Source organism: Orcinus orca, chromosome 15 (genome assembly GCF_937001465.1).
Source record: "Orcinus orca chromosome 15, mOrcOrc1.1, whole genome shotgun sequence".
In the NCBI taxonomy this organism is placed as follows: domain Eukaryota; kingdom Metazoa; phylum Chordata; class Mammalia; order Artiodactyla; family Delphinidae; genus Orcinus; species Orcinus orca.
The window spans coordinates 39,427,964-39,455,363 of NC_064573.1; the positions used below are offsets into that span (position 1 = coordinate 39,427,964).

At 38.4% G+C, this 27,400-nt stretch overlaps 1 protein-coding gene across 4 annotated transcripts in view; it reads right to left on the bottom strand.

Annotated features, from left to right (window-relative positions):
• GALNT1 (polypeptide N-acetylgalactosaminyltransferase 1) overlaps positions 1–27,400 on the bottom strand; it is a 208,833-nt gene that overhangs the window by 16,759 nt on the left and 164,674 nt on the right. For all 4 annotated transcript variants that reach the window (XM_049697984.1, XM_049697983.1, XM_049697985.1 and 1 more), the window contains 6 exons: positions 19,218–19,384; positions 13,641–13,848; positions 8,837–9,007; positions 6,618–6,735; positions 4,763–4,943; positions 3,763–3,902 (listed from right to left, as the gene is read on the bottom strand). In XM_049697984.1, coding sequence (XP_049553941.1) covers positions 3,763–3,902; positions 4,763–4,943; positions 6,618–6,735; positions 8,837–9,007; positions 13,641–13,848; positions 19,218–19,384 — 985 coding nt within the window. The remainder of the gene's footprint in view (positions 1–3,762; positions 3,903–4,762; positions 4,944–6,617; positions 6,736–8,836; positions 9,008–13,640; positions 13,849–19,217; positions 19,385–27,400) is intronic.

Genomic DNA, 27,400 nt, shown 5'->3' on the forward strand with positions numbered 1-27,400 from the left:
CTAGCATGACAAAATAAAAATCAGAGGAGCCCCAAATACGAGGCCATTCCCCTCATGGGACATTTGCTGTGCTGTCAGTGGATGGGAAGCTGTGGCTAAAAGGGAGAATGAAATCCTCCACATCTCAAGAGGGAAAACTGTCATTATATGTAGATGCCATGATACTATATATGTAAAACCCTAAAGACTCCACACAAAAACTACTAGAACTGATGAACGAATTCAGCAAGGTAGCAGGATAGAAGATTAACATAACAGAAATCGGGTGCATTTCTTTACACTAACAATGAAATATCAGAAAGGGAAAGTAAAAAAAAACAATCCCTTTCAAAACTGCATTTAAAAAAAACACCTAGGAATAAACCTGACCAAGGAGGTGAAAGACTTATATGCTGAGAACTATAAAACATTAATAAAGGAAACTGAAGATGATTCAAAGAAATGGAAAGATATTTTATGCTCTTGGATTGAAAGAATTAATATTGTTAAAGTGGCCGTACTACCAAAGCAATCTATAGATTTATGCAATTCCTATCAAATTACCCATGACATTTTTCACAGAAGGAGAACAAATAATCCTAAAATTTATATGGAACCATAAAAGACCCAGAATTGCCAACACAATCCTGAGGAAAAAGAATACAGCAGGAGGCATAACTCTCCCAGACTTCAGACAATTCTACAAAGCTACAGTAATCAAAACAGTGTGGTTTTTGGCACAAAAACAGACATATGGACCAACGGAACGGAATAGTGAGCCCAGAAATAAACCTACACACCTACGGTCAATTAATCTTTGACAAAGGAGCCTAGAATACACAATGGAGAAGAGACAGTCTCTTCAGCAAGTGGTATTGGGAAAGTTGGACAGACCGCGACATGTAAATCAATGAAATTAGAACACACCGTCATATCATACACAAAAATAAACTCAAAATGGCTTAAAGACTTAAATGTAAGACATGATACCATAAAACTCTTAGAAGAGAATATAGGCAAGACATTCTCTGACATAAATCATACCAATGTTTTAAGTCAGTCATTCAAGGCAATAGAAATAAAAACAAAAATAAACAAACGGGACCTAATCAAACCTACAAGCTTTTGCACAGCAAAGGAAACCTAAACAAAATGAAAAGACAGTCTATGGACTGGGAGAAAATATTTGCAAATGATGTGACCGACAAGGACTTCCAAACTGTACAAACAGCTCATACAACTCAATAACAACAACAAAAACAGCAAAAAAAAAACTCAATCAAAAAATGAGCAGAAGCTCTAAATAAATATTTCTCCAAATAATACATACAGATGGCCAACAGGCACATGAAAAGATGATCAACATAGCTAATTATTAGAGAAATGCAAATCAAAACTACAATGAGGTATCACCTAACACTGGTCAGAATGGCCATCATTAAAAAGTCTACAACTAACAAATGCTGGAGAGGGTGTGGAGAAAAAGGAACCCTCCTACACTGTTGGTGGGAATGTAAATTGCTGCAGCCACTATGGAAAACAGTATGGAGGTTCCTCAAAAAACTAAAAACAGAGTTGCCATATGATCCTGCAATCCCACAACTGGTCATATATCCGGAGAAAACTATAATTTGAAAAGATACATGCACCCCAGTGTTCACTGCAGCACTATTTACAATAGCCAAGACATGGAAGCAACCTAAATGTCCAGAGACAGATGAATGGATGAAGAAGATATGGTACATATATACAATGGAATACTACTCAGCCATAAGAAACAATGCCATTTGCAGCAACATGGATGGACCTAGAGATTATCATACTAAGCAGAGTAAGTCAGAAAGAGAAAGACAAATACCATATGATATCACTTATATGTGGAATCCAAATTATGACACAAATGAACTTATCTACAGAACAGAAACAATCTCACAGATACAGAGAACAGACTTGTGGTTGCCAATGGGGGGTGTAGAGGAGGGATAGGGAGTATGGGATTAGTAGATGCAAACTATTATATATAGGATGGATAAACAACAAGGTCCTACTGTATAGCACAGGGAACTATACTCAATATCCTGTGATAAACCATAATGGAAAAGAATATGAAAAAGAATGTGTGTGTGTGTGTGTGTGTGTATATATATAAATGAATCACTTTGCTGTATAGTAGAAATTAACACAACACTGTAAAGCAACTATACTTCAATAAAATTAAAAAAAAAATCTTCCACATCTCCTGGTGCTTAGGAGACAAATTCCTGCTAGACAGAAGACCTGAAAAAATAACAACTGGTTCCCCCCACTGAACAAGGTGGGAGGCTAAAGTATACTAATCTCAAAACCTCAGAAAGGCAAAACTTTCAGGGTTGAGGAGACAAGACCCCTCCAAGAAACATACATGAGCCAGAAGTGAACTAAGTCTTCCCTAAAACTGCAACCCAGCCCCACCTAGCTCAATCTTTGTTATGGATTGAATTGTGTCCCCACTCCAAATTCACATGTTGGAGTCCTAACCCCCAGCACCTCAGAATGTGACATTATTTGGAGACAGGTTCTTTACAGAGGTAATCAAGTTAAAACGAGGTCATTAGGGTAGGCTTTAATCCAATATGACTGGTGTCCTTATAAACAGGGCAAATTTGGGGACAGACACGTACACAGGAGAATGCCATGTGAAGATGAGGGCAGAGATCAGGGTGACGCTTCTACATGCCAAGGAACACCGATGACTGTCGGCAAACCACTAGAAGCTAGAAAGAGGCAGAGAACAGATTCTTCACAGACCTCAGAAGGAACCAAACCTGCCCACACTTTGATCTTGGATTTCTAGTCTTTAGAACTGTGAGACAATACATTTCTGTGTTTAAGCCAGAAGTGGTATTTTATTATGGCAGCCCTATGAAACTACTAAAACCCCTGACTTGATCAGACCCCTGGACTAAAGAGAAGGACCCATCTAGATTTCCTACACACAGAGCACAGCTTTGGCTGGGAACCAGAAAGAACGGCTATCAACAGTCTAGGAAAACAGTGGGACAGGGCACAAGAAATACTTCCTTGTGACCATCCTGGTAGTTATACCAGAAGGTAAGAAGGCAAGACTCTCTCACACCAGACCCTATACCATGGGCACCCACAAAGATTAAAAAGGCCAAACTCCAAAGCACAACTAATTGTGTCGGCTAATTATAAGCACTAATAAGTAAATTATTTCAGTTTCAAGAAGATCTGCTGCTGAATTCTAAGAGCAATGACTAAAGGCATCATCAGAGATAAGTATGCTAACCAACAGTCTTTCCAACCTCCATGCCCACACTGAGATTTTGGACTCCCAAGGGAAAATAAATGGGTGTTAAAAATACAACTTATTATAAATGGTCTTTCAAGTTTCCTTGTCAGTTCTTTACAATTTATCTTTACTTTGAAGTTCCTCACACTTTAATTTGGGCTAATTAATGCTAGAACATTAGCTTTAGGAATATATGGTTTCAACTAAATGGGCCAGTTTGTTAAAATAAGAAGTCTATCAAAGACACTAATATACTGTAACAAAAGTCCAACTGTGAAAGGTGAGAGGTAGAGCATGCTTATTTTAACAAAAATATAACATGATAAAAAATTAATAAGTAGACTGCTTCAACTAACAAGAACTTTCTCACATTTGAGATAACTTTAATACGAAGGTACTCCCTTGTTAGAAGTGTAACCTCTATTCTTTTTTATAAATCAGTGAGAACATAATAACCACACAGAATACACACACATACACGTTTTTTTTACCTCTCCCAAAGAGAAATAGTGACGTGGAATCTGAGAATCGGGATAGATATTCTCTAGGTACCAAGAGAAAGGTCTGCATTGAAGTTTGTGTCTTAGACCAAGTCTTGATGATATATCTCCATAATCTACCTTTGTAACACCTGTTAAAAGAAATAAGTGACTGAATTATTAATGTTCCGTTAGGTAACACATTTCTATTTATATATTGCATCTAAAAAGCCAGTCAAACAGGAAAAGTAGTATCATTTTGGTGATGTGTGACTACACAAGTGACATACCATAAATCCACCTCCCAAAGTATAAAACAAGGAAATATATGTGTTTTTCAAAGAAAAATTAAATTTATCTGAGAATGATATATATGCTAATAATATTACATACAAATGTAAGTTATATGGGGTCAGAAAAGTTTAATATTTGTTAAGGCAAAAACAAAAATAAAGACCAATTTTGCCCAAATATGAAACAGAGGTTAAACAGAGCAATTGTTTCCAGTCAGGTTTCTCTCTCACAGCTCACTGAATTGTGTGCGCTACCACTGCACAGTCTTGTGGTGATTGAAGAGGATGGGATGGTAACAATGCCAGGCAGATTTATAGCTGATGGAACAGCTGTTGCCACAAAACTCAGAAGAGGAGAGAAGTCCCTGGAGGCATGTTACAGGGCTCTGCACTGGCCGTGAAATACTTGACGCTTTCATATACATGTTAAATGTTGCAGTTAGGTTTAAAAAAAAAAAAGAACATGGAAAGCACCTGGACCAATAGTGACTTCTGCAAGACTGGATCATGTATTGTTACTGTTAATGACATATACCAGGCATTCTGCTAAGCACCTTCTATACGTATGTGACTTCCTTTACTCCTTACAACAACTTATGAGGTAGGTGTCTGGCCTCTGCTCAGAGGTTCTCTTCCACTCCTTCTTATCTCTCTTCAGAATGCATTAGGATCAGACCAAGAAAGTTAGTTTTGTAATTCTAAGGCAAGATAATGCTAACCTGGAGAAATTATATAGAAGAAATTCTTGAATTCATCCATCCACACTTCTGCAAGTCGTCTGTTATTTTTATTGATAATCTGCCCTGTGCCTCCTGGAAACGTGTAGGGTGTAGCTTTCCGAAACACATGTCCAACATGTGAGCAAGTAACAATCTCCAAAGTTCCTCCACACTGCCAAATCTGAAAACAACAGCAAAGAAGACCAGTTTTAAACACTGATAATTATAAAAAAAAAAAATGGTTCACATCTTATTGAGTTTCATAGCTGGAATTTCACAGAATCAAGGGCGTACAGTGGAGCTCCTGCTATATGGTCCCAAAGCCAGTGCTTCCTCAATTTTTGGTTCTGATCAAACCAGAAGTTGAAGGTTAAATTCAGAAAGATAGGTAAATGCAAAATACAGAAAAGACTTGAGGTCCACAGCAGTATTTCTCTAACTGCAGGCCGTCACTCTTACAAGGGTCATAAAATTCAAATTTGATGAACTGCAACCAGTACTAACAAGGATATACTGTTTCATGAAATGTTTATATTATGGGTTGTGTGTATATTTATTAATATGGTTCGTGGTCAAAAACTCTGACCATGCAGTATTCAGCCAGAGTCCTATCTGTTCCTCCTTCTCCAAACCTGTCACAACCTGTACATTAAACAGAACCTAGGAATCTAAACTTGATTACTCGTGAGTTATTCAGTGGACAGTGAGAGCACACTCTATGGTGTTTGTGACAATAAAAACAAAAAAGGGGTAAAAGAAAGATCATTAACTGGTTTCACATCCTTAACGAAATTATCCTTTCAAAATACATTTTTCCGTAAGTGAAACATCTATTTTCAATTAAAATACACTTTGAAAAATTTTGATTTTGTTAAATATTGTGTGCCTGCCTTAACATTTTCACAGGATCATAAAGTGATACAGCTAAGTAGGATCTCCAAGATGATCTGGAGTTCAAACCTCTCCTTTTATAAAGAGCAAAGCTATCTACCAGGAACACAGCAAGCTAGCTGGGTTAGACTTCAGCGCAGTTCAGTGTGATTTCCACTATAGGCCATGTGTCTAAAGTTCATTATTTTCAGAAATACACTATGTCATTTTAAAAATATGTTGTTTTTTTGTAAACAGGAAATGCATAAGACTTAAGGTTGACTGGGTTACCATTCATTTAGAATAATTTCAGAATTCTTTTGCCTTTTTCTTTTTTTTGCGGTACGCGGGCCTCTCACTGTTGTGGCCTCCCCCCATTGCGGAGCACAGGCTCCGGACACGCAGGCTCAGCGGCCATGGCTCACGAGCCCAGCCGCTCCGTGGCATGTGGGATCTTCCCGGAACAGGGCACGAACCCGTGTCCCCTGCATCGGCAGGCGGACTCTCAACCACTGCGCCACCAGGGAAGCCCGCCTTTTTCTTTTTATGGGGAAAAATATAAAGCTGGTAAAGTGACCAGGTTTAAATAAGAGAACAATTTTCAAACCAGAAGGACAAAGCATATTAAAGAAAGTGAGATTATGTTTTTGGCAGTTAAGTAACAAAGTAGCATCTACAAACTATGTGTTATTTTTGTTTATTTTTAGAGTTTGAATCACTTCCTTGAAAGTAACAAATTAAAGACAACAGGGGAATCTTGTATAAGTTTTACAGGTGGACTAGTAATCTAACTAAATTATTTGCTTAAAATAGTTTATAATGAACCTTTAATAGTATCACCAAACTTTTTATGGGCTGAAGGCTGTGAAGTCTGATTAAACTCATATTAAATTCACTTTTTAATTTTTATTTAGAGATAACATAAATATTTAAAGCATATCCATATTTGAGGTTATACAGATTACTTTTTTCAAAGGGAACTTACCCTAAAGGAAATTTCTAGGTTTTCTCCTCCCCAAATATCCATTCCAGCATCATATGTTCCAATTTCCTGAAAGTAATCTCTGTCTATTGAAAAAAGGCCTCCTGCCATTGTAGGTGTTCTGAAATTCAATCATAATACTATACCGTTAATTGTAACAATTTAAAATTTACTATCAGTTTTTGTTTTTAAAAGTAGTTTTATAACTGTTTTTAACTACAGAATAAATGCTTATTCTCACACTCTGCAGAAACTTTCACAGGCTCCCAGGGCTTTCTTTGTTTTTGTGCTGGACCTGCACCCCAGTTGTGCTGCCACAGCTCCTACCTGGACATCCTTCTCTGCCTGGACACCCTTCCCTGCCCAGTCCCAAGGGCTCTTACTGTCTTCAGTACCTTTCTTGATCCTCAGGTCCTGACTGAGCTTCTACCCCAAACTCCTTAAATTGAAGCTATTTCTCATAATCCTCTCCATCTGACTGTGTATCTACTCCATAGTTCCAAGCAACCATAAATGCAGTTGACCACATTAACCAACTAGACTCACGTTAGCAGCTCTAACACGCCGGGTTCTAAGGGGTGGCAAATATTGCAAAGATGTAAGACTAAACAGGAGGAAAGCAATGAAGCCCTTTCCCTCAACCTTTAAGGAAGGAGATGAAGTTCAGAATAAAATCAATATACTCCTCCTAAGTAAGGAGTTCATCATCCTCACCAAGTATGGTAAATTCTCTGCCTCAAAACATGGCCTAGGTATGTAGAGTGGGTGGGAATAGGTAGAATTAAGCAGAGAAATGATAATGAAGGAGGATTTAAATAAATGAATACCAAATATTGGTTTCCTTGAAGAATGAATATGGAGAAAAATTGGGTTCCAACTAAGAGACCGTAATTAAGTTCCAGGGACAGAGGACACTATGGAGATCATATTTTAGGATGAACTGGCTACCTATGTAACCCTAAAACATACTCATTCCATGCACTGGTGAGGGTGGCAGCATTTGCTTTTCCAGTAGAAACAGTTGTTTCCACAAAGAAGTTAGGACTTACTTTGATTTTAGAAGAGAAAAAAGAATGAGAAAGTCTAAGATCTTAGGAGTCAAAGGAAATAAATAGGCTGACACCCTGCATTATCATTTAGTGCAGCGGTTTCTTGACCTAGGTTTGGGGATCTCTCTAAATTTCCTAGACTTGTATGTAAACCCTTCTGTTTGCACATGTGCATCCCTGCCTCCCACCCCCAGTCCCACTTTAGAGAAGACTCAAAGCTTTTATCAGATTTTTCAAAGAAGTCAATCATGTATGGAATGTTTAGTGACCCCTGGTTTAGATGGTGATTTGAACTGTCACCAAAAGAGTGGAAAAGTCCCTTTACTAGGAAAGGACTCGGGCTGGCTAGGGAGAAAGAGCATAGAATTAGTGAAATCTCTCTTCAACTTTGTCAGAACTGGACTTAATTCAAAGGAAGACAGATCTGGGAAGCCTTCTCCTCTCCTGGAGAGGAGAAGGCTAAAAAGCCTGGTGCTGCAGGAACTCTCAATTACTACAGAAGCAGCAGGCTGATGCAACTGGAATCCTAGGATGGCTCAGAAGGCTCAAGGTCTCTATCTAAAGGTCCTGAATAGCATGAAGGTTTTTATCCCTTTCTGAAAAAAATCTATATAAGACCAAATATAGAACAAAAGAAAAAGCAGAAATGCATTAATGGAAATCCTTTTTTATACTTTTGTCAATTCTAGTTATTTTTATATTTGAAACAAGCTTTTTCTAACCTTATCAGATGGTACATATCTGAATTTAAAATCTTACATTTTACATTTTATTACCCAGTTTTAGGTATTATTTTCACATATTGGCACTTACAATTAATTAAGGGATGGTTTAAGTTAAATATTATTATCCCTAACTACTGAATTAAAGCATAAATTACAGATGTGCAAAACATTGTTCATATAGGAATGAAAACATATGCATGTCACTATCATTTCTCACAGGAACTAGATTTATAGAAATGAAAAATTCGAATTTTATTAATTCATCAGAGGAAAAAAAATCCCTCTTTGAAATAATGATATACATGAAAGATGGCTCTTAACTACATATATGGTGCACAAATCCTTCATGTCTTTCAAAATACACATATAATCCTTCTAATATGATCCCCAATGCTTCACAATCCCCTGCCAATAACACATTAGGGAAAATGTTTGACAAATCAGTTACCTCACAGGAAGAGTTCGATCACCTTTCCTTCTGTCCATTTCTCTTTGGGGAACAGGATACCAGCGAAAATTGAGCTTCCAGTTGAATCCACCATAGGTCATGTCAGAACCTGCCATGTACTCAAAAGTATCATCACTGATCACATCAATGATAGGACAGACCACTGTCTTCCTAAAATCATAAAAGCAAATTAAAAATCTTTTAAAACCTTCTTTTTTGAGGGCTATGGTAACAATTATATAACAAGTGTATACTAAGTGTTTTTAAAATAAAAATACATTCTATTATGTTAAGGACAATGGTGAAAAAATTCCCTGCTATATCCTACCAAGCTAGCATCATAATTATCATATTTATTTATAACTTATTGAAAATAACCTTCCATCCCTCTTCCATTCATACTTTTATATATTTGCCACATGTAAAAGTACTTCAAATATTTCTACAGTATTCAAAAATAACTTTTAATGACTATATATTTAATAATTCTAATGACTACATATTTAATAATTTTAAGCTAACAATTTTCTTAATAAATGACTTCTGGACATTTGTGTTTCTTATATATTTTTGCTATTAAGATACTAAGTGACCATGTTCATATATACAATATTTCACTTTTGCTTTAAGAGTGAACTTCCAGGAGTGAGATAAGTGAATTAAAGGAAAGAACTTTTTGTGGCACTACTCATAACTTCTTTCCAAAAGTGTTATATGTATATACAGATTCCTTATAATACTATCAACTTTGGATGTTATTTTCTTGCAATTTTGTTACTATAATAATGTTACACAGTATCTCTGGATTTAAAAAAATTATCTTTTCTAATGATTAGAAAGAGTATTTTTCCTGCAGTTTGTATTTCTTCATACAAATTGTCTGAACACGTACTCTGAAACATTTTCCTTTTGGTATTGTGATTTTTATAAACTTGAAAAAACACATATGCCCACAACCCCTTCTAAGAAACAGTGCCCTCTGCTCAGAGCCCTTGGGAGCCACATTTTAGAGTATGTGATATCCTCCCCATCTGACTGGTGTCTTATTTGAGAAATCTTTCCTTACTCCCAAATCATATTCTCCCATATTATCTTCAAAAACAATTATATTTTTGCCTTTCATGTTTATCTTTAATCCTTATGAAACTGATTTTGGGTATTACATGCAGTAAGGATCCAACTTCGTTTATTTTCCTTATGGATGACCAATTGTTCTAGCACTATTTATCTAACGGTCTTTTTTTTTTCTGCTGCTGTAATCATAAGTGCCTGCTCTGTCATAAATCAAGTTTTCATAGAAACATGGAGTGGCTCTGTTTCACTAGTCTATTTGTGAACTCCTGCATCAATACGTCACTGCCACAATTAAAACAGCTTTAAAATAAGTCTTGATGTCTAGTAGGGCAGGTCCAGTTGTACTTGACTCCTCTTTTTCAGGGGTATTTTAGCTATTTTTTAAAATGTGTATTTCCAGATAAATGTTAGAATCAGCCAGTTTCTCCAAGAAAATTCTGTTGAGATTTTCAATTAGAAACACATTGAATTTATATAAATCAATGTGGAGAGAAATGACATTTTTGTATTGACTTTTCTATCCATGAACATTATCCTTCTCTCCGCTCAGATTATTTTCCAATGAATTTCAACAGTTTTCTATTTCATGCATCATTTGTTAAACATATTCCTAATTATAGCCTATGATTTCCATTGCTATTATAAATGGTATCATTTCTTTTCTTCTTTTTACATTATATTTTCTAACTCTTCCTGCTGGTATGGAGAAGGCAACTGACTTTTCTATGGTGATCTTATGTTTGGCTACACTGCTAAATTCTTATTATTTCTACTACTTATAGTTTACTTTTCTTCGTAAAAAAAAAAATCATTTGCAATTGACAGCACTTGCTTTTTTCCTTTCCAATTCTTATACCCTTTATTTCTTATATTATTGCAAAATCTAAGGCTTCTAATAATACTGAGTAACAGTAATAATTCAGGGCATTCTTATCTTGTGCAATATCTTCCAAAAAATACTTTCTGCATTTCTCTATTGATATGATGTTTGCTAGTTAAGGGTGTGTGTGTGTGTAGCTAAATTAAATTAGTTTAGCATCTTAAATTAGTAAATTTACATTCTATAATAGTTTACTAAGTATTTCTAATCATAAATCAATGTTCATTTTAATCATAAATGAACACTTTTTTCTGTATCTACTAAAGTGATTAGAGTTTTAATGACAGGGTTTGTTTTTGTTTTTGTTTTTGCAGTACGCGGGCCTCTCACTGTTGTGGTCTCTCCCATTGCAGAGCACAGGCTCTGGACACGCAGGCTCAGCAGCCACGGCTCATGGGCCCAGCCGTTCCACGGCATGTGGGATCCTCCCGGACCGGGGCACGAACCCGCGTCCCCTGCATCGGCAGGCGGACTCTCAACCACTGCGCCACCAGGGAAGTCCTAATGACAGGGTTTTAGTCACAGTTTCAGAAATATGTTAGCAGGGTATATTATGTGAATTGGTTTTGTAATATTACACTAACCAAGTAGTGCTGATATGTTACATATATTGATATGTTATATGATATGCTTTACTTATATATATAAATATATATATGTTGATATGATATTAATAAATCTCAGTTGGATTCAGTTTGCTGGTGCTGTGAGATTTTCGTATTAGCATTTGTGAGTGGGTTTGAGTAATTTTCCACATCTGTTCTGGTTTCATATCAAGGTTATACTAGTCTCATAAAAAGAGCTGAATTGGTACCCCTTTTCTATGTTCTGCTTACAAATTCTTAGGGGAGATCCATTTCCCCTCCTCCACCCCATACCAAGGTTGAAACGGCCAAGTTGTCTTTGGTGTGGTGGGATTCATTTCTCATTCTAACACAGAAGTACAGACATCAGGAGCCTCGCTTTATACAGGTGTTTGCTATTCGTCTTCCCACTGTAGGCGGGGCCCAGGCCTTGGCTCCCATCCTCCCATCTGTTTGTCTTTCAAGGCAGAAGCTCAGTGTCCCCTAAGTTCAGCAGAAACTCTACAAGTGAAAGCTGGCTTTAGTGCCTAGACTACTTTACTTGTTTGCACTTTGTTCTGAGATCTGCAGAATTTCTTACTTTGCTGCCAACTTGGTGAGGCACTTAAAAATGTTTTGGGGGGACTTCCCTGGTGGTCCAGTGGTAAAGAATCCACCTTACAATGCAGGGGACACAGGTTTGAACCCTGGTCAGGGAACTAAGACCCCACATGCTGCAGGGCAACTAAGCCCACACGCCACACATACTGAGCTCTCGCGCCTCTACTAGAGAGACTGTGTGCCGCAAACTACAGAGCACACGTGCTCTGGAGCCCATGCGCCGCAACTACAGAGAGAAAAACCCGCATGCCACAACTAGAGAGAAGCCCATGCGCTGCAATGAAAAATCCTGCGTGCCTCAATGAAGATCCTGCGTGCTGCAACTAAGACCCGACGCAGCCAAAAATAAATGAAATAAATAAATAAAAAATAAATCTTTAAAAAAAAAATGTGTTTTCAATTTATCCAGCACTTAGCTTTTTCAGTTGGAAACATTATTCAGGATACCTAATCTATCACACAGCCCAACTGGAAGTTGTTGTGGTTGTTATTTCAGCCAATTTCCCTTTCATATTTCTGTCATCACCTCACATTGCTTTCTCTCCATGGGTCCAGGCTCCTGCTTCATAATGGTTACACATTGTCTTTACGCAAGCAAACACTTCCTAAATCAGTCATCTGTTACATATAGAAAACAATTTACAGAAATATCCTATTTCTTCTTCAGGCAGTGTTCTTCTTCCTAAAGCTACTGTATCTTCTCATTGCCCAGGCAATTCATCTTTGAAAGGGGAGAGATGGGGACTTCCTTGGCGGTCCAGTGGTTAAGATTCCACGCTCCTAATGCAGGGGGCATAGGTTCGATCCCGGGTCAGGGAACTAAGATCCCACATGCCGGGTGGCGCGGCCAAAAAAAACTGGGCGTGGGGGGGCGGGCAGAGATGTAGGTCCAGCATTTGCTTACAAACAGAATAGATGCAATGACTTTGGCTCCCACTATGCTCTACGTGACTAGTAAAAGTTTACCCTGCTGAAATCTAAACCTTAATGTTGACACAGACAGCCTATGGTCCAAACTTCAATGACAAGCAGAAATTCAACTAACATAGGTCTTGCAGACTGAAGTTAGGTTGTCTCCTCATATCTAGGAGCTAAGGCCAAGCCCAGCAGTAGGTAATTCTTTGAAAATTGTGCATCATGAAAGACTACAACCATGAGCTTGCACTGTTCCCAATATTCTACCTGTATTATCCAAGATTATAGTCCTTTTCCATAAACAATCAAGCATTTCAGGAGACAACGTGTTATCTCCCCACCCGCTTCTACCTTGTGCTATAGGCTAAGAGATACAGTCCCAGTAAGGATGCAGACAGAGAGGAGATGACCTGCTCGCGCCCCAGTGTCAGCCTTAGAGAGCAGGGACAAGTAAAGGGCTTTATCCTACCTTCCCTGAGATCCGTGTCTATCTGTTCTGCTCCCGTTTAGTGAAGAGAGCATATAGTATACGTCCTAACATGTTTCCTAATCCATCCTCATTAACAAGACAGTCTGCAAACATTCCTTCCAGACTTTAGAACGTGGTCTTATTCATATTTGGTTTAGAGTACTCTTCATGGGTATTTTAAAGGAAAATATTTTTATATTTATTTAAAAACATGGAATTTTGCAACTTACCATAGTTTAGGACAAACGCACTGAAAACAATTTATAGACTCCAGAAAATTACCTGTCATGTTTGATCCTGGCTAAGAGAGGCTCCAGCCACCCCACTGTACATTCACAGTGAGCATCTAAAAAGGTGATCACTTGGCCTTTAGACACTGCAGCTCCTTTTAACCTAGCTCTGATCAATCCAGAACGTTGCTCCATTCGAATTACGTGAATTGGTACTTTTAATTTTTTCACATAACTCTCTAGAGGTCTTTTCAAAAAGTCTGAAAATTAATAAAACAAAACAAATTTTAAAAACTGTGAGCTGGCATTATCCAGATGGAAGGCAATTTTAGTTTGCAATATTCATTCAACACATACCTACTGAGCACTTTCAGTGCGCTCCCTGACTCACAAACCCGTTTCACTTAGGAAGCCTTTTTATTTCCTGAGAGAATGTACCAGAACTGCCTCTCCTTTGTTACACGAGGAATTAGGGGAGAGCCTCTGAGCTCAGGCTCAGTCAAAGGCACGTTACCACACTTCTCTAAGCAGCTCTCCGTCAGGCTCAATTCTCCTTTTCTCTAATCATGCTTAAGGATCAGGAACAGAAAGAAGGTAGTGCAAGAGAATTAAATCCAGACTTCAATAGAGAGAAAGAACACAATATGCAATAGCTGTTAGAGTTCGGAAAATTGTGGGGTTTCTTCAAAGGCAGAAACAAATTGTCTTATAGTTTATCACAGTCTCTGACTATGTAGTTCTTTTTCAGGAGGCGGGAAATGAGGTCAAGCTAGATGAGAATGCTGGACTGGAGCTATAAGACCAAACAGAACCCTTACCAGACAGGTCGGTCTAAGCAAAAAAGGTTTCCAGCGGGAAGGGCAATTGAAGAGGAAGAGAGAAAGGGAGAGTGAATGGGTGATGAAGTCAGCAGCTATCCTAGAGAGGTCAGATAGAGGTTATGCTCCTAAGCCAAGGAGTTCCTGCCTCCAAAGTACACAATTGATTTTAAAAAGCAGAAAAGGTTCCACTTCCTCAAACCAAAGACAGGAACCTTTTCAGATCAGGTTAGTTCATGGTGCTTATGCCAGAGAAGTGACAGATGGTGATCAAATGTCTTTCCAATTTGTCCCCATACCACAGGTACAAGGACAGTCTCTCTAGTGAAGGAAAAACTTGACATGGAGCTACTAGGACTCCTATGACTAGCTCTGTCCTGGGACCCCAGTAACGAAGGTCAGGGTGTAAGTATTAAGGGGCTCTTTAAATACTAAACGTGGGAATCCAAAGGGCTCCCTACATAGCGGAGAGGGAAAGACAAATAGTAGTGGAATGGTTCTGGCCCATTGGAACTGGTTAAGACCTGACTGATTCAATAATGGAATAATCAGGACTATGAAAACTGTGAAAGAAAAAAAGGCCTCTGTGTCCCACTACACCAGAACACCAATCATTTCCATGTCTGCTAATACACTTCCTAAAATATCTGGGCTAAAAAGAAAATCTGAAAAATATGTGGAGAACTCCTATCTGATCACCATGATTTTATGAACCAAAGCTTAGGGTCAGAAACATATATAACTTGATTCTGAGTAAAAAAAGGTGAGGGTAGTGCCAACCCCAATGAAAAACAACATTTTACCACTTTATGCCTATTTAGTACAATGCCAGGTTCTTTACATATTTTATTTCATTTAATCCTCATAACAACCCTATGAGATGTCATTAAACATGTTTTAGATATGAAACTCTAAGGCTCAGAATATTAAATGAACTGATCAAGATGACACAGCTTATTAAGAGGTAGATCCAAGATTCAAACCAGGTCTGCCTGACTTCAAAGCCCCTCTTTTCACCCACAGCAAGAAATCCTAGAAGGGAACTACCGAGAGAACAATTCAGGACTGCGGATTCACCCAACCTGATCCAAATGTAAATTTCTTTATGTCCAGAGTCTGACAGAATCTCATGTGGTAAGGTGTGAGATATATTCTAGTACCTTAGACCAGTCAAATTCGGCTGTGTCACACTGGGTTGCCCAGTAAGTCTTCCCCAAAATATTAGACAGTTTAAAGTGCTTATTAAGAATCAAAGCAATCTAATCCCTGAATTCTGTATCTTTGAAAGTTATAATATTCTGTCCTGTCTATAACTAAAATGAAAAATGCATGATTCTCTGGTCTGGTAGTTGAAAAAAGTTGCTATTCAACAAATTTTCTTGGCATCTTTGTTTGATGTCTTTGTGGCTTTCAGGCAATATGGCTAAGAAATAGGTATCTTCCTAACACCTGATACAGAATTATGGACTCAGGGCTAGGTGGGGGATTAGGAACTATTTATTCAAACCTCATTTTATAAAAATGAAGCCATGGAGGGGTGTTAAGTGATTATGATTAGAAGGTACTATGTCATCTAAAAATAAGAGAGAATCTTTACAGCTATTAGTCTATAAATGGATCCCTAGGCATCTCTGCATCAGGGAGTTGGGAGGCTGTCAGAGAGTGAATGTCAGGGAAAATTTCACTGCTCCTAGCAACATCTGAGAAATCTTAGCCAGAGCTCTAAAGAGCAGTAGAAAGAGCAAAGAATTTAGAGTGTAATAAATCTGACTCCTAATCCCTACTTAAATAAGAACCTCTGTTTCCTTTTGTGCAAAATGAAAAAAACAATAGTCATCTCAGATTCAGAACACTATATCAACTCTAAATCTTAACGTAACCTTCTGAGATGACAACTGCATAACTTTGAACATGAACTAGGGATTCATCCAGACTCCATCTTCATTACAGACCCCTTAACAGTAAAGTTATGACAGACATGACTACATAGCAGTTAAGAGGTTAAACCCTAGGTTTATGTGAAGTCTCATTTTGCTCAATCAATAAAATAGGGATAATTATAGCATCTACTTCATACTTAATAAATGGAGCTACTGACAACTCAGCAGGTTCACCGTGAAATCCAATACCCTGAGGCCATGAGCAGACTATGCACACTACACAACCTAGTTAGGAAGTCTGTGCAGACACGGAGTAGAAATAAGGATCAACTGACTGGTAGATTATTCTTTCCTTCATTCACTGAATATATTCTGGACTGTCTACTGTGCGATAGGCACTGTGGACACCGAGGAGATAATGGTGAGCAAATAGTCCTGATGGAGTCATAGTGCCTGTCTGCGGGGCAGGGTTGGGGGAGACAGTCATTAAATAGACAAGTAAACAGGTTAATCTCTGGGGAGAGCTGTGGGAGTACAGAGTGTTCTGAGAGGTGCTCAGAGGGACATGACCCGGTTGCAGGAGGTCAGGAAAGCCTAAGTGTAACTTGATTCTGAGGAAACATACAAGAGGAACTAGGGGCTGGGGTGGGCAGGGAATGATCTGAGATATGTCTGGAGATGCAGGCAGAGGCCAGGTCCTGCAGGCCTTAGAAGGAAGGCTTCTTTTTCTTTTAATTGAAGTATAGTTGATTTACAATGTTTCAGGTGTACAGCAACGTGATTCAGTTATATATACATACATTATTTTTTTCAGATTCTTTTCCATTATAGGTTATTACAGGATACTGACTATAGTTCCCTGTGCTATACAGTAGGTCCTTGTTTAGAGGAAAGGTTTTAATCAGAAAAGTGACACGGTCAGGTCTGCACATTTAAAAGCTCCCTCTGCACGCAGCATGAACAGACAGGATCGGGTGAGAGTGTTTGTGGGGAGACTAATTAGTCTATTTCATCGGCCAGGTGAGAAATGACGGTGCCATGGCTGTGCCTCATGAATAGGAAAGAGCGGACTTAGAGAGCTGGCTCTGGTTCCTGGGCCCAAAGTTACCACCTAAACAAGAAAGTTAGATTAGATAATTCTCAATCTGGATAGCAAGACTGCAGTTATAACCACAAAAACACAATGCCCAGGGGTTCCCAAATATCAGAAGTGGTGACCCAGATGCCTGAGACTTTCCAGGCAGGAAGATACAGAAGAGCCAGGTCCCTGATCAGGGCTGTGGGGTGACGCTCAGGGTCCTGCTTAGTGACTAAGCCCGACGGGGCAGCGAGGCAGACACCTGCCCACACGTTTCCAATTACAGGTTTACAAAGGCTGGGGTGATTCAGAAGGGCCTACATGAGGGAGGTAAAAGAGAACCGGGATACGTGACTATCTTTGTCACTTCAGGCTGCAGACATGTTAAGTCTTGCCACATGTGGTTAGGCCACATCCTACAAAAACTTACTATTTCACAGCCTTCTCAGGCACTCAACAAAATAATGGAGAAAACAAAGGGGCGACTGGAAAAATAAATCATTTCATCTGAGGAAAAATATCTCTTCTTGAGGAACATTTAAAAAATATCAACATATAAGTAAAAGTCACTTGCAGGATAGATGTCTGTATGAATCACTGCTAAAATTAACTTCAGCTAATTTTCTTAAAGAGGGATTAACTCCTAGCTAACAATTATCCACGTGGGGTTTATGCTTCTGTCAACAGTAATTATTTAAGTGTGGTATTCTTAATTTATAACAGCTCTCATTCATTTTGACATTAATTACATTATATATTATTATTAAATGTTTTATGTAATTATAAACTATCTCCTTGATTAGACTAAGGAAGTAAGCTACAAGGCCCTTGAAACAGCAGGGCTGTATCTTATTCTTCATTTGTACCTCTACAAGCTGGCAAAGTAAGAAGATTTAAATTGTTATCAATGAGTAAATTATTCCCAATAATTAAGATAGGAAATGATTAAATTCATCACGGTTAAACATATATATTTAGTGTGGGCACAGGGAGGAGAAGGTATAATACTTGACTAAACTATTTTAGCAGATGCAATGAGAGATAGGTGAGAAAGTTGAAGATAATAACAAAAAAGGTTGAAAAGATGGGTCATGAAGTTTAAGGCTGCCTAAGCAAGGAAGGAAGAGCCGTTTTCCGTAGTTCCCTCCAAATTTTTCTCATGTGAGTATAGGAATATTGGGGGAAACACATGACACCAATGATGAACATTTGTGCTGTGAAAAAAAGGCCTGTGAAAAATTCTGAGATTCTTGGAAGAATGTCTGGGCAAGAGCCACTGTAGAGATTCATCATGAGATCAGAAACATATTATATACCACTTTTTCATAAGTTCCTTCGTCACCCTTTATGTACCTAGCTATAGATTATTCCTGAACTTAGGAATAGAGGAAACGGAAAACCTAAGAAGAATCTGGAGAGCTAAGGCTCAGCCAGCTCAGGCTCTGTTTTGCTGTCAGGGATGCTTCCCACTGTACATGGAACTAAATCTCTCTATTCATGGCTCTCAGTCAGAGCCAATCTTTCTCCACTGACTCAGGGCTGCAGCTTCCCACAGAGAAAATCCTGACAAAATTACGTGTTTTTTTTTCACTGTTCTGCATAAATTTTTATAGATTTCTTTTTAAAACAAGATTAAGATGTGACACAAACTAAATGCTAATTAAAGTAATATTTTAAGTTTCACAAGGGTGTAAATTTTTTGCATATGTGAAATGAGTCCAAACATTATAAATAACTTTTAGGATAAATTAGAAGTTTGTATAAAATTATTAGGTTAAAATGATAGCAACTAGTTTTTTAACCATAATGACAAAAGGTGTAGCATATTATTGGCATTAAAATGTAAAATTTACCTCTTTCACTGGCATCATCTACTAGAACAATTTCTTCTAGCATGTGTCTTGGTGAGCGATTAATGACACTATGGACAGTTCGCAGAAGTGTGCTCCAAGCCTCATTATGGAAAACAATCACCACACTTGTTGTAGGAAGATTATCTGGATACACCTTTGTTTTACACCTAGAGACAAAGCAAATGCCTTTGTAAAACTGTTACAATAGCATAATCAAGTAAGGGGTAACAGAAGAATAAGACAGGTGGCTCTAGTGGTGCAACCCTCAGTACTTCATTTATTTAAGTTTTGGTTAATGTTGCATGTTTAATAAAATAGTACCTACTTAAAGTTATATGGTTAGATTAAAACTATTTTTAAAGATGTTAATTATATTCTTAAAATCAGACACCTCTTTCCTGACATGTTTTCTGCTGATTCGTTTTAATGGGTAATGTACTAAGGCTACATTAATCCCAAAGTGAACGTATCTCAAGAATCCCATTAGACAAAAAATCAGAACCACTACAGTCTAACAGTTTAATAATCTAAGCAAAGGATTACCTTCCACAAAGGAAGTAAACTAAAATTTACTGAGTATCTATTATGTACTGGTCACTGAAACTTCCTGATAGTTCTGTGGGGTATGTGAAGCCACATTTCACAGATGAGAAGCAGAGGATGGACCAAGGGAGGGAGCGGCAGGGCCTGACTGGGAGCTCCACAGTCTTGATGCTGCCCCCTCCACAATGAAATTTCCACATGCATCTTGTTTAGTACAGACTATCTTTAGAAATGTAACCATCAGAAAGACCAAACACACCCAAAATATCTGCACACAGAATCAATATACTAATTCTACATGGTCTCTTCTTTCAATCTTGTTAGCTAGATGAAACCGCTAGAAACAGACTAACCGAGGGCAACAACAGCACTAAGTAACCAGACGTCAAGGCATCTGTTTTAGGACAAAACCTCTCCTAAAGACTGCATGTATTACTCTTTCTTAGGGACCCCCAAATTTTAAGAGTTGTCCCAGCCTCTATATCCACCTTTTTTTCTTGCTCTCGTAAACTCCTCAAACCTTGTGTGGTCTCTCCAATCTCTCTATTATTACCTGTCAGTGGGAGTGGAGAAAGGAGAGAAGGGGGAAGAATTGAGAAAAAATACCAACAAAAGCCCTCTTCTGAAGCTGCCACTATAACCCTACTTACTAAACGTGGCACCCTAGGGCTGCTGATTGGCAGCTGGAAGAAAAGGAAAATAGAAGAGGAAAAAGATGGCAAGGTAAAATAAAGGGGGTGAAAGAAGGAGAAACGAAGGAGACTTCACTAGGGAGCCCCATCAGCACTGGTCCCTCCTCCCTCCCAGGAGAAAAGGGGAAACAAACAGCTTCCATTGTCTTTCTTCATTAAATCCCATTTCAGCCCCTCCCACACCTCTTCACCATTCCCAAGACTCCCTTTCACAGCACGTCTCCCTCTCCTCTCGCCAGTAACCTCACTGTCTATCCACCGGCGCCTGAGACCACAGCCCCATGTCCACGTCACAGTCCACTTCCCGCTCACCCTGTGTCCACACCAAGATCCACACAGCCTGCCACCCTCTCTACAGTCCCCTCCCCCCAGGTCTGGGCTGGAGGTGAAGTCCAAAAGACTAGCTGCCTAGGCTACGGGAAGGAAAACTGTGGGAAGGTTCTTGGCATTCCAAATAATACTATCTGAAAATAGTACCATTTTATTTATTATTATTATTTTCAGATAGTATTGATATAATAGCATTATATCAAATAGTCTTACTTTTGGACAGTATTTATCAGAACTCTGTTATAAATGGCGGCCACATTATAGATATCTCATTAGTACTATGCTTCAGGTACCTTGTAGGTGAGCAAGCCAAGACACTCATGTTTTCATGGGAAGGTGCATGCTGTATACCTGACCCACAGACTACTGGAGCAGGACTGTGAAGTCAGGAGTAGCTTGTGTACGGGTAAGGGGCATTCAGAAAAAGACTTTCTAATATTATTTAACTGAATCACATTAAGTCATATGTAATCCTTTTTCACAAATTAATCCTACTTATTATTATAGGAGAATTGGGAAACAAAACAGTCATGGTGACTGTAAAGCTGCTAGCTTACTGAAACAACAAAAAGAACAAAATCAAGTGAGACACAGAGATGATTAGGCAAATTCGCCATGTACCAACAGTACTGCTAGCCATGTGCATGGCTAGGGAGCAGACAGGAAGATGACGGAAAACTCCTGAGATGGCAGGGTCTGCAGAAGAGGAGTGATAAGCCAGATTTATTACTAGGATGACATTAAAGCATTAAATTCTGAGGTTGTATGGAAAGGAAGCAAGGCTATAGGAACACTGGAAATAAAGAAGACTAAAATGGAAATCATTCACAGCAGGATAGAAGAATCAGAGAGCAAAGCAAATTATTGGGACCCAGAAGAACAGATGACAAAAAGGAAAACAATTTCCTAAATCAAACAATTGAATTTAATCATTCAGAGAACATATAAATTCATAAATATTCTCTCAATGCAAAACAGAAAATATAGAGAAAATATGGGAAAATCTTCATAACTGCTCTCAAACAGGTAAACACACACATACTCCCCTCTACCTGAGAAAGCCATAAAGCACTCGAGAAGACCAGAGATGCTTTCAGCATTCTAGCTAAGCTTCTCCCAGGGAGGGACCACTTGTCCTTGTGGGGCTGGAGGTGAGGGATCCCTTTGGGGGTAGGGAGCACAGAGCTGAGGATAAGCACAGGCAGTACTATGAAGCAGTTTTCTTCCACCCTGTCCCAACTGAGTCTTTCATCCTCAGGGATGAAAATTAGCCAGTGTAAGGTTGTGCTACTTGAAAAGCAAACAAAACAAAGCAAAAACACCACACACAGATTTAACAACAGGATGTGGGTTAGGAAGAGAGGAAAAAGAAGAGTCTTAACTTTTTACTGAAATATAATATACATTCAAACAAGTTGACAACCATAAGTATACAGGTGAATGTGTTTCCACAAAGTGACTGCATCAAGGAGTCAGCACCCAGATAAAGAAACAGACCATTACCAACACCCCAGAGGCTTCCTTTCTGCCCCTTCCCAAGGTAACCACTCCTCTGGACCTCTAACACTACAGATGATTTTTACCTCTTTCTTTAAATGCTTATTTAAAAGAAATAATATAGAGCAGTGGTTCTCAAACTTTTTGACTCAAAACCCCTTTACACATTTAAAAATTGAGGATCCCAAAGTTCTTCTGTCTATGGGTTATAGCTATTAATATTTACATTATAAATTAAAACAAAATTTTAAAATGAAGAATCCACAAACACATATTACAGTAGCTATCAAAGAGATGATTTATCACTTTCATATAGTAACCCACTAAGAATTTATTGCCTCTTATCTCCAAATATATCCTTCACTGCCTGCTCTGCGATAGTGTAACTGGCTCCTATAAGCATATCTCCTTTGCAGTCGGCAAGATGCATACATAAGCTTTGACAGTCGAGGGTGCTGGAGGGACACTGCCGGAGGAAGAAACCTCCCTTCCTGGTTCTAGCATGCCTCCATTTGTTTTCTTCTCCTTCCTATAGGGTGGCTGCTACTGGAGTGTGTGGAAGACACCCAAACGCATGAGTAGCACCCCACAGGCAGACTCTGAGTAAGTCTCCCAGGTACCCCAGCAGTTGGCTTCCCAGAGTTGGTTGCCTAAAGCCAGGAGCGGTGGTTGCTGTTTGGCAGTTCTGGCTCTGATTTCCTGCCCAAATGCGCTCTGAAGTGTATTTTATGCTTGTTACCCTGCCTTACCAGTCCCCATTCTGGAGGGTACTGTGAACCAGGTCTGGCCAGGGGTAACTAGCAAAGTTCTCTACCATCTACAGAAACTTCTCCAAAGAGGTCTGAAACCCAGCCTTATGGAGGGGGTCTCCCTTCCAAAGGTTTTCCTTCCTTAATAATTTTCCTTCCTTTACTACTATCTATACTCCCTTATAGTTAATCCCATTATAGTTAGTAATTATTTATATTAAAACGTCTCTGTTCAAATTATTGTGTGATTTCTGACTCCCACCTGGACCCTGACCCACACAGCCTCTCAAACTCCACTGCACACTAGTTGATTAAGAGCAGAAAGGGTAAATAATATCTTAGTAATATTATGAAAACTGTTTTGACCTTGCAGACTTCTTGAAAGGACCTCAAGGACCCCAGAAGTCTCAGACCACACTTTGGGAGCTATCGATACAGAGCATCCTTTTATGTCTGAATTCTTTCATTCAACAGTGTGGTTATGTATCATCCATATTGTTGTATGCAATAGTTTATTTATACTGCCGCACAGTATTCCATTATATGAATACATAATCATAACATAATCATAACATATTTTTCCATTCACCATTGATGGACATTAGAGTACTTTCTAGTCTGGGCTACAATGAATAGTGCTGTGATAATATTCATGTGCATGTCTTTTGGTGACGACATGTATACATTTCTGTACTGTTGGGCAATAAAGGATATATAAGCTCAGCTTTAGTAAATACTGTGAAACAGGTTTCCAAAGAGGGTGTAATAATTTTCACTCTCACCATCAGTCTGTTAAGAGTTCCAGTTGTTCCACATACTCACCAACAGTTGGTATTATGTCATTTTTTTAATGACCTTTTTTTGGGGTGGTGGTGAAAAGTTCTATGAGTTTTAGTATGTGTATAGATTCATAAAACTATCACCAAAATCAGAAAACAGAACAGTTCCATCTCGCCAAAGAACTCCTTTGTGCTATCCTTTTATACTCACACCCTCCCCCTACACCTAACACTCCCAGCAACCGACATCTGTTCTCCATTACTATAGTTTTGTGTTTTCATAAATGTCATGAATGAGGTGTATAATCTTTCTTTCACCCAGGACAATATCTCTGAGATTCCTTTAAGTTGTTGTACCAGAAGTTTGTTATTTTTTATTGCTGAATAGTACTCCATTCTGATATATTAGTTTGTTTCTTCATTCACCTGTTCTTTCCAGTTTTTTTGGCCATTATGAATAGGGTTGCTATAAATATTCATGTACAAATTTTCATGTGCTTTTATTTTCATTACTCTAGGAGGTGGGTCAAAAAATATCTTGCTGTGATTTATGTCAAAGAGTGTTTTTCCTATGTTCGCCTCTAACTTTATAGTGTCCGGTCTTACATTTAGGTCTTTAATCCATTTTGAGTTTATTTTTGTGTATGGTGTTAGGGAGTGTTCTAATTTCACTCTTTTACATGTAGCTGTCCAGTTTTCCCAGCACCATTTATTGAAGAGGCTGTCTTTTCTCCATTGTATATTCTTGCCTCCTTTGTCATAGATTAGGTGACCATAGGTGTGTGGGTTTATCTCTGGGCTCTCTATCCTGTTCCACTGATCTATATTTCTGTTTTTGTGCCAGCACCATACTGTATTGATTACTGTAGCTTTGTAGTATAGTCTGAAGTCAGAGAACCTGATTCTTCCAGCTCCGTTTTTCTTTCTCAAGATTGCTTTGGCTATTCGGGGTCTTTTGTGTTGAGATTAGGTTTGACATAAATACACTAGTATGTGCAAAATAGATAGCTAGTAGGAACCTGCTGTATAGCACAGGGAGCTCAGCTCAGTGCTATGTGATGGCCTAGCTGGGTGGGATGCTGGGGTGGGGGGAGGGAAGTCCAAGAGGGAGGGGATGTGTGTATGCGTATGGCTGATTCACTTCGCTATGCAGCAGAAATTAACACAACATTGTAAAGCAATTATACTCCAATAAAAAAAAAACTTTTTGTGTAAACATGTTCTCATTTCTCTAGAGTAAATATTCAGTAATGGGCTAGCTGGATTACATGGTAAGTGTAACAATGTAAGTGTAACTTTTAAACTGCCAAACTTTTCCAGAGAGACTGTATTATTTTTGCATTCCCACCAGAAATATATGAGAGTTCCAATTGTTCTGCATCTTTGTCAGTACTTGATGCTGGCAGTATTTTTATTTTAGCCATTTAAATAGGTATAGAGCGGTATCTAATTATGGTTTTAACTGGCATTTCTCCAATGGTTGGTGTCTTTTCATGTGCTCATTTGCTATTCATACAGCATCCTGGGTGAAGTGTCAAATCTGCTGACAACTTTTCTATTGCATTCAATTTTTTTTTTAACTGGGTTGAATTTTTTGTTTTTTTTAAAAGATGTTGGGGGTAGGAGTTTATTAATTAATTAATTAATTTTTGCTGTGTTGGGTCTTAGTTTCTGTGCGAGGGCTTTCTCTAGTTGTGGCAAGCGGGGGCCACTCTTCGTTGCGGTGCGCGGGCCTCTCACTATCGCGGCCTCTCTTGTTGCGGAGCACAGGCTCCAGACGCGCAGGCTCAGTAGTTGTGGCTCATGGGCTCAGCTGCTCCGTGGCATGTGGGATCCTCCCAGACCAGGGCTCGAACCTGCGTCCCCTGCATTAGCAGGCAGATTCTCACCACTGCGCCACTAGGGAAGCCCCTGAATGTTTTAATTAAAAAAAATTGTTTTTATTTTTTAACATCTTCATTGGAGTAAGGGTTGATGTTTGAGAGTCCTTTGTGTATTCCAGACACAAGCCCTTTGTTGGAGATCCAGTTTATAAATATTTCCTCCCAGTCTGTTGCTTGTCATTTGATTCTCTTAACAGTGTTAACAGAGTGAAAATTTTAAAATTTAATGAAGTCCAATTTTTTCCTTGATGAAATCATGCTTTTGATGTCATGTCTAAATACTCTCTGCCTAATGTAAGGTCCTGAATATTGGTCCTAAAAATTATAATATTTTAGGTTTTAGATTTAGATCTATGATCAAATTTGAGTTAATTTTCATATAATACATGAGATTCAGGTTGAGAATCATGTTTTTGCATATGAATTTCTAACTGTTCCAACACCATTTGTTGAAGAGAAAATCTTTTCTCTATTGAATGGCTTTTTACCTTTGTCAAAAATCAAACAGCCTAATCCCACTCCTGGGCATATATCTGGAGAAAACTCTAATTCAGAAAGATACATGCACCCCAATGTTCACAGCAGCACTATTTACAATAGCCAAGATATGAAAGCAACCTAAATGTCCACTGACAGCTGAATGGATAAAGAAGATGCGGTATATACATAAATACATACATATGTATGTATTTGTGCGTGTACATGTGTATTGTATATAATGGAATATTATTCAGCCATAAAAAAGAATGAAATAATGCCATATGCACCAACATGAATGGAACTAGAGATAATCATACTAAGTGAAATAAGTCAGAAAGACAAATACTACATGGTATCACTTATATGTGGAATCTAAAATATGACACAAATGAACTTATTTACAAAACAAAAACAGACTCACAGACATAGAAAACAAACTTATGGTTACCAAAGGGGAAAGGGCCTGGGAGAGGGGTATTATTAGGAGTTTGGGATTAGCAGATACAAACTACTATACAAAAAACAGGTAACAAGGTCCTACTGTACAGCACAGGGAACTATATTCAGTGTCTTATAATAAACCATAATGGAAGAGAATATGAATACATAAAAGTGAATCACTTTGCTGTACAACTGAAACTAACACAACATTGTAAATCAACTATACTTCAATTAAAAAAAAATAGCCATATTTATATGGGTCTATTTCTGAGTTTTCTGTCCTGTTCCACTAATCTATATATCTATCTTTCTGCCAACACCACACTGTCTTGACTACTGCAGCTTTATAGAAAGTCTTTAAATTGGGTACTGTATTTACTCCAACTTTATTCATCTTTTTCAAAATTATTTTATCTATTCTATTTCCCTTGCCTTTTCAAATAAAAACTTAAATCCCTTGCTGGGATTGTGAATGGAATTTCACCAAACATCTATTGGGGAGAACTGACATCTTTTATGTTGAGTCTTCCAACATAGTTAGAAAGCAGAGGCTTTAGTTTCCTCCCTCTGCTGCATACTTCCCAAGACTGTCCTGTGTTCCAGGTCATGCTGTCGGAGACAGAAAAAGAAAAGCAATGGGAATTCTACCCATGCTCCGGACACCAGAGTTGTTCTAGTCAGAGACAATTCCCCTCAGATGTTTAGTTGCTTCCCTGGCCACTGCTCATGGCTGTGCTGCCTGGCAATACTGCCTAGGGGCTGAGATTGTGGGGCGGGTAAAAAAAATTT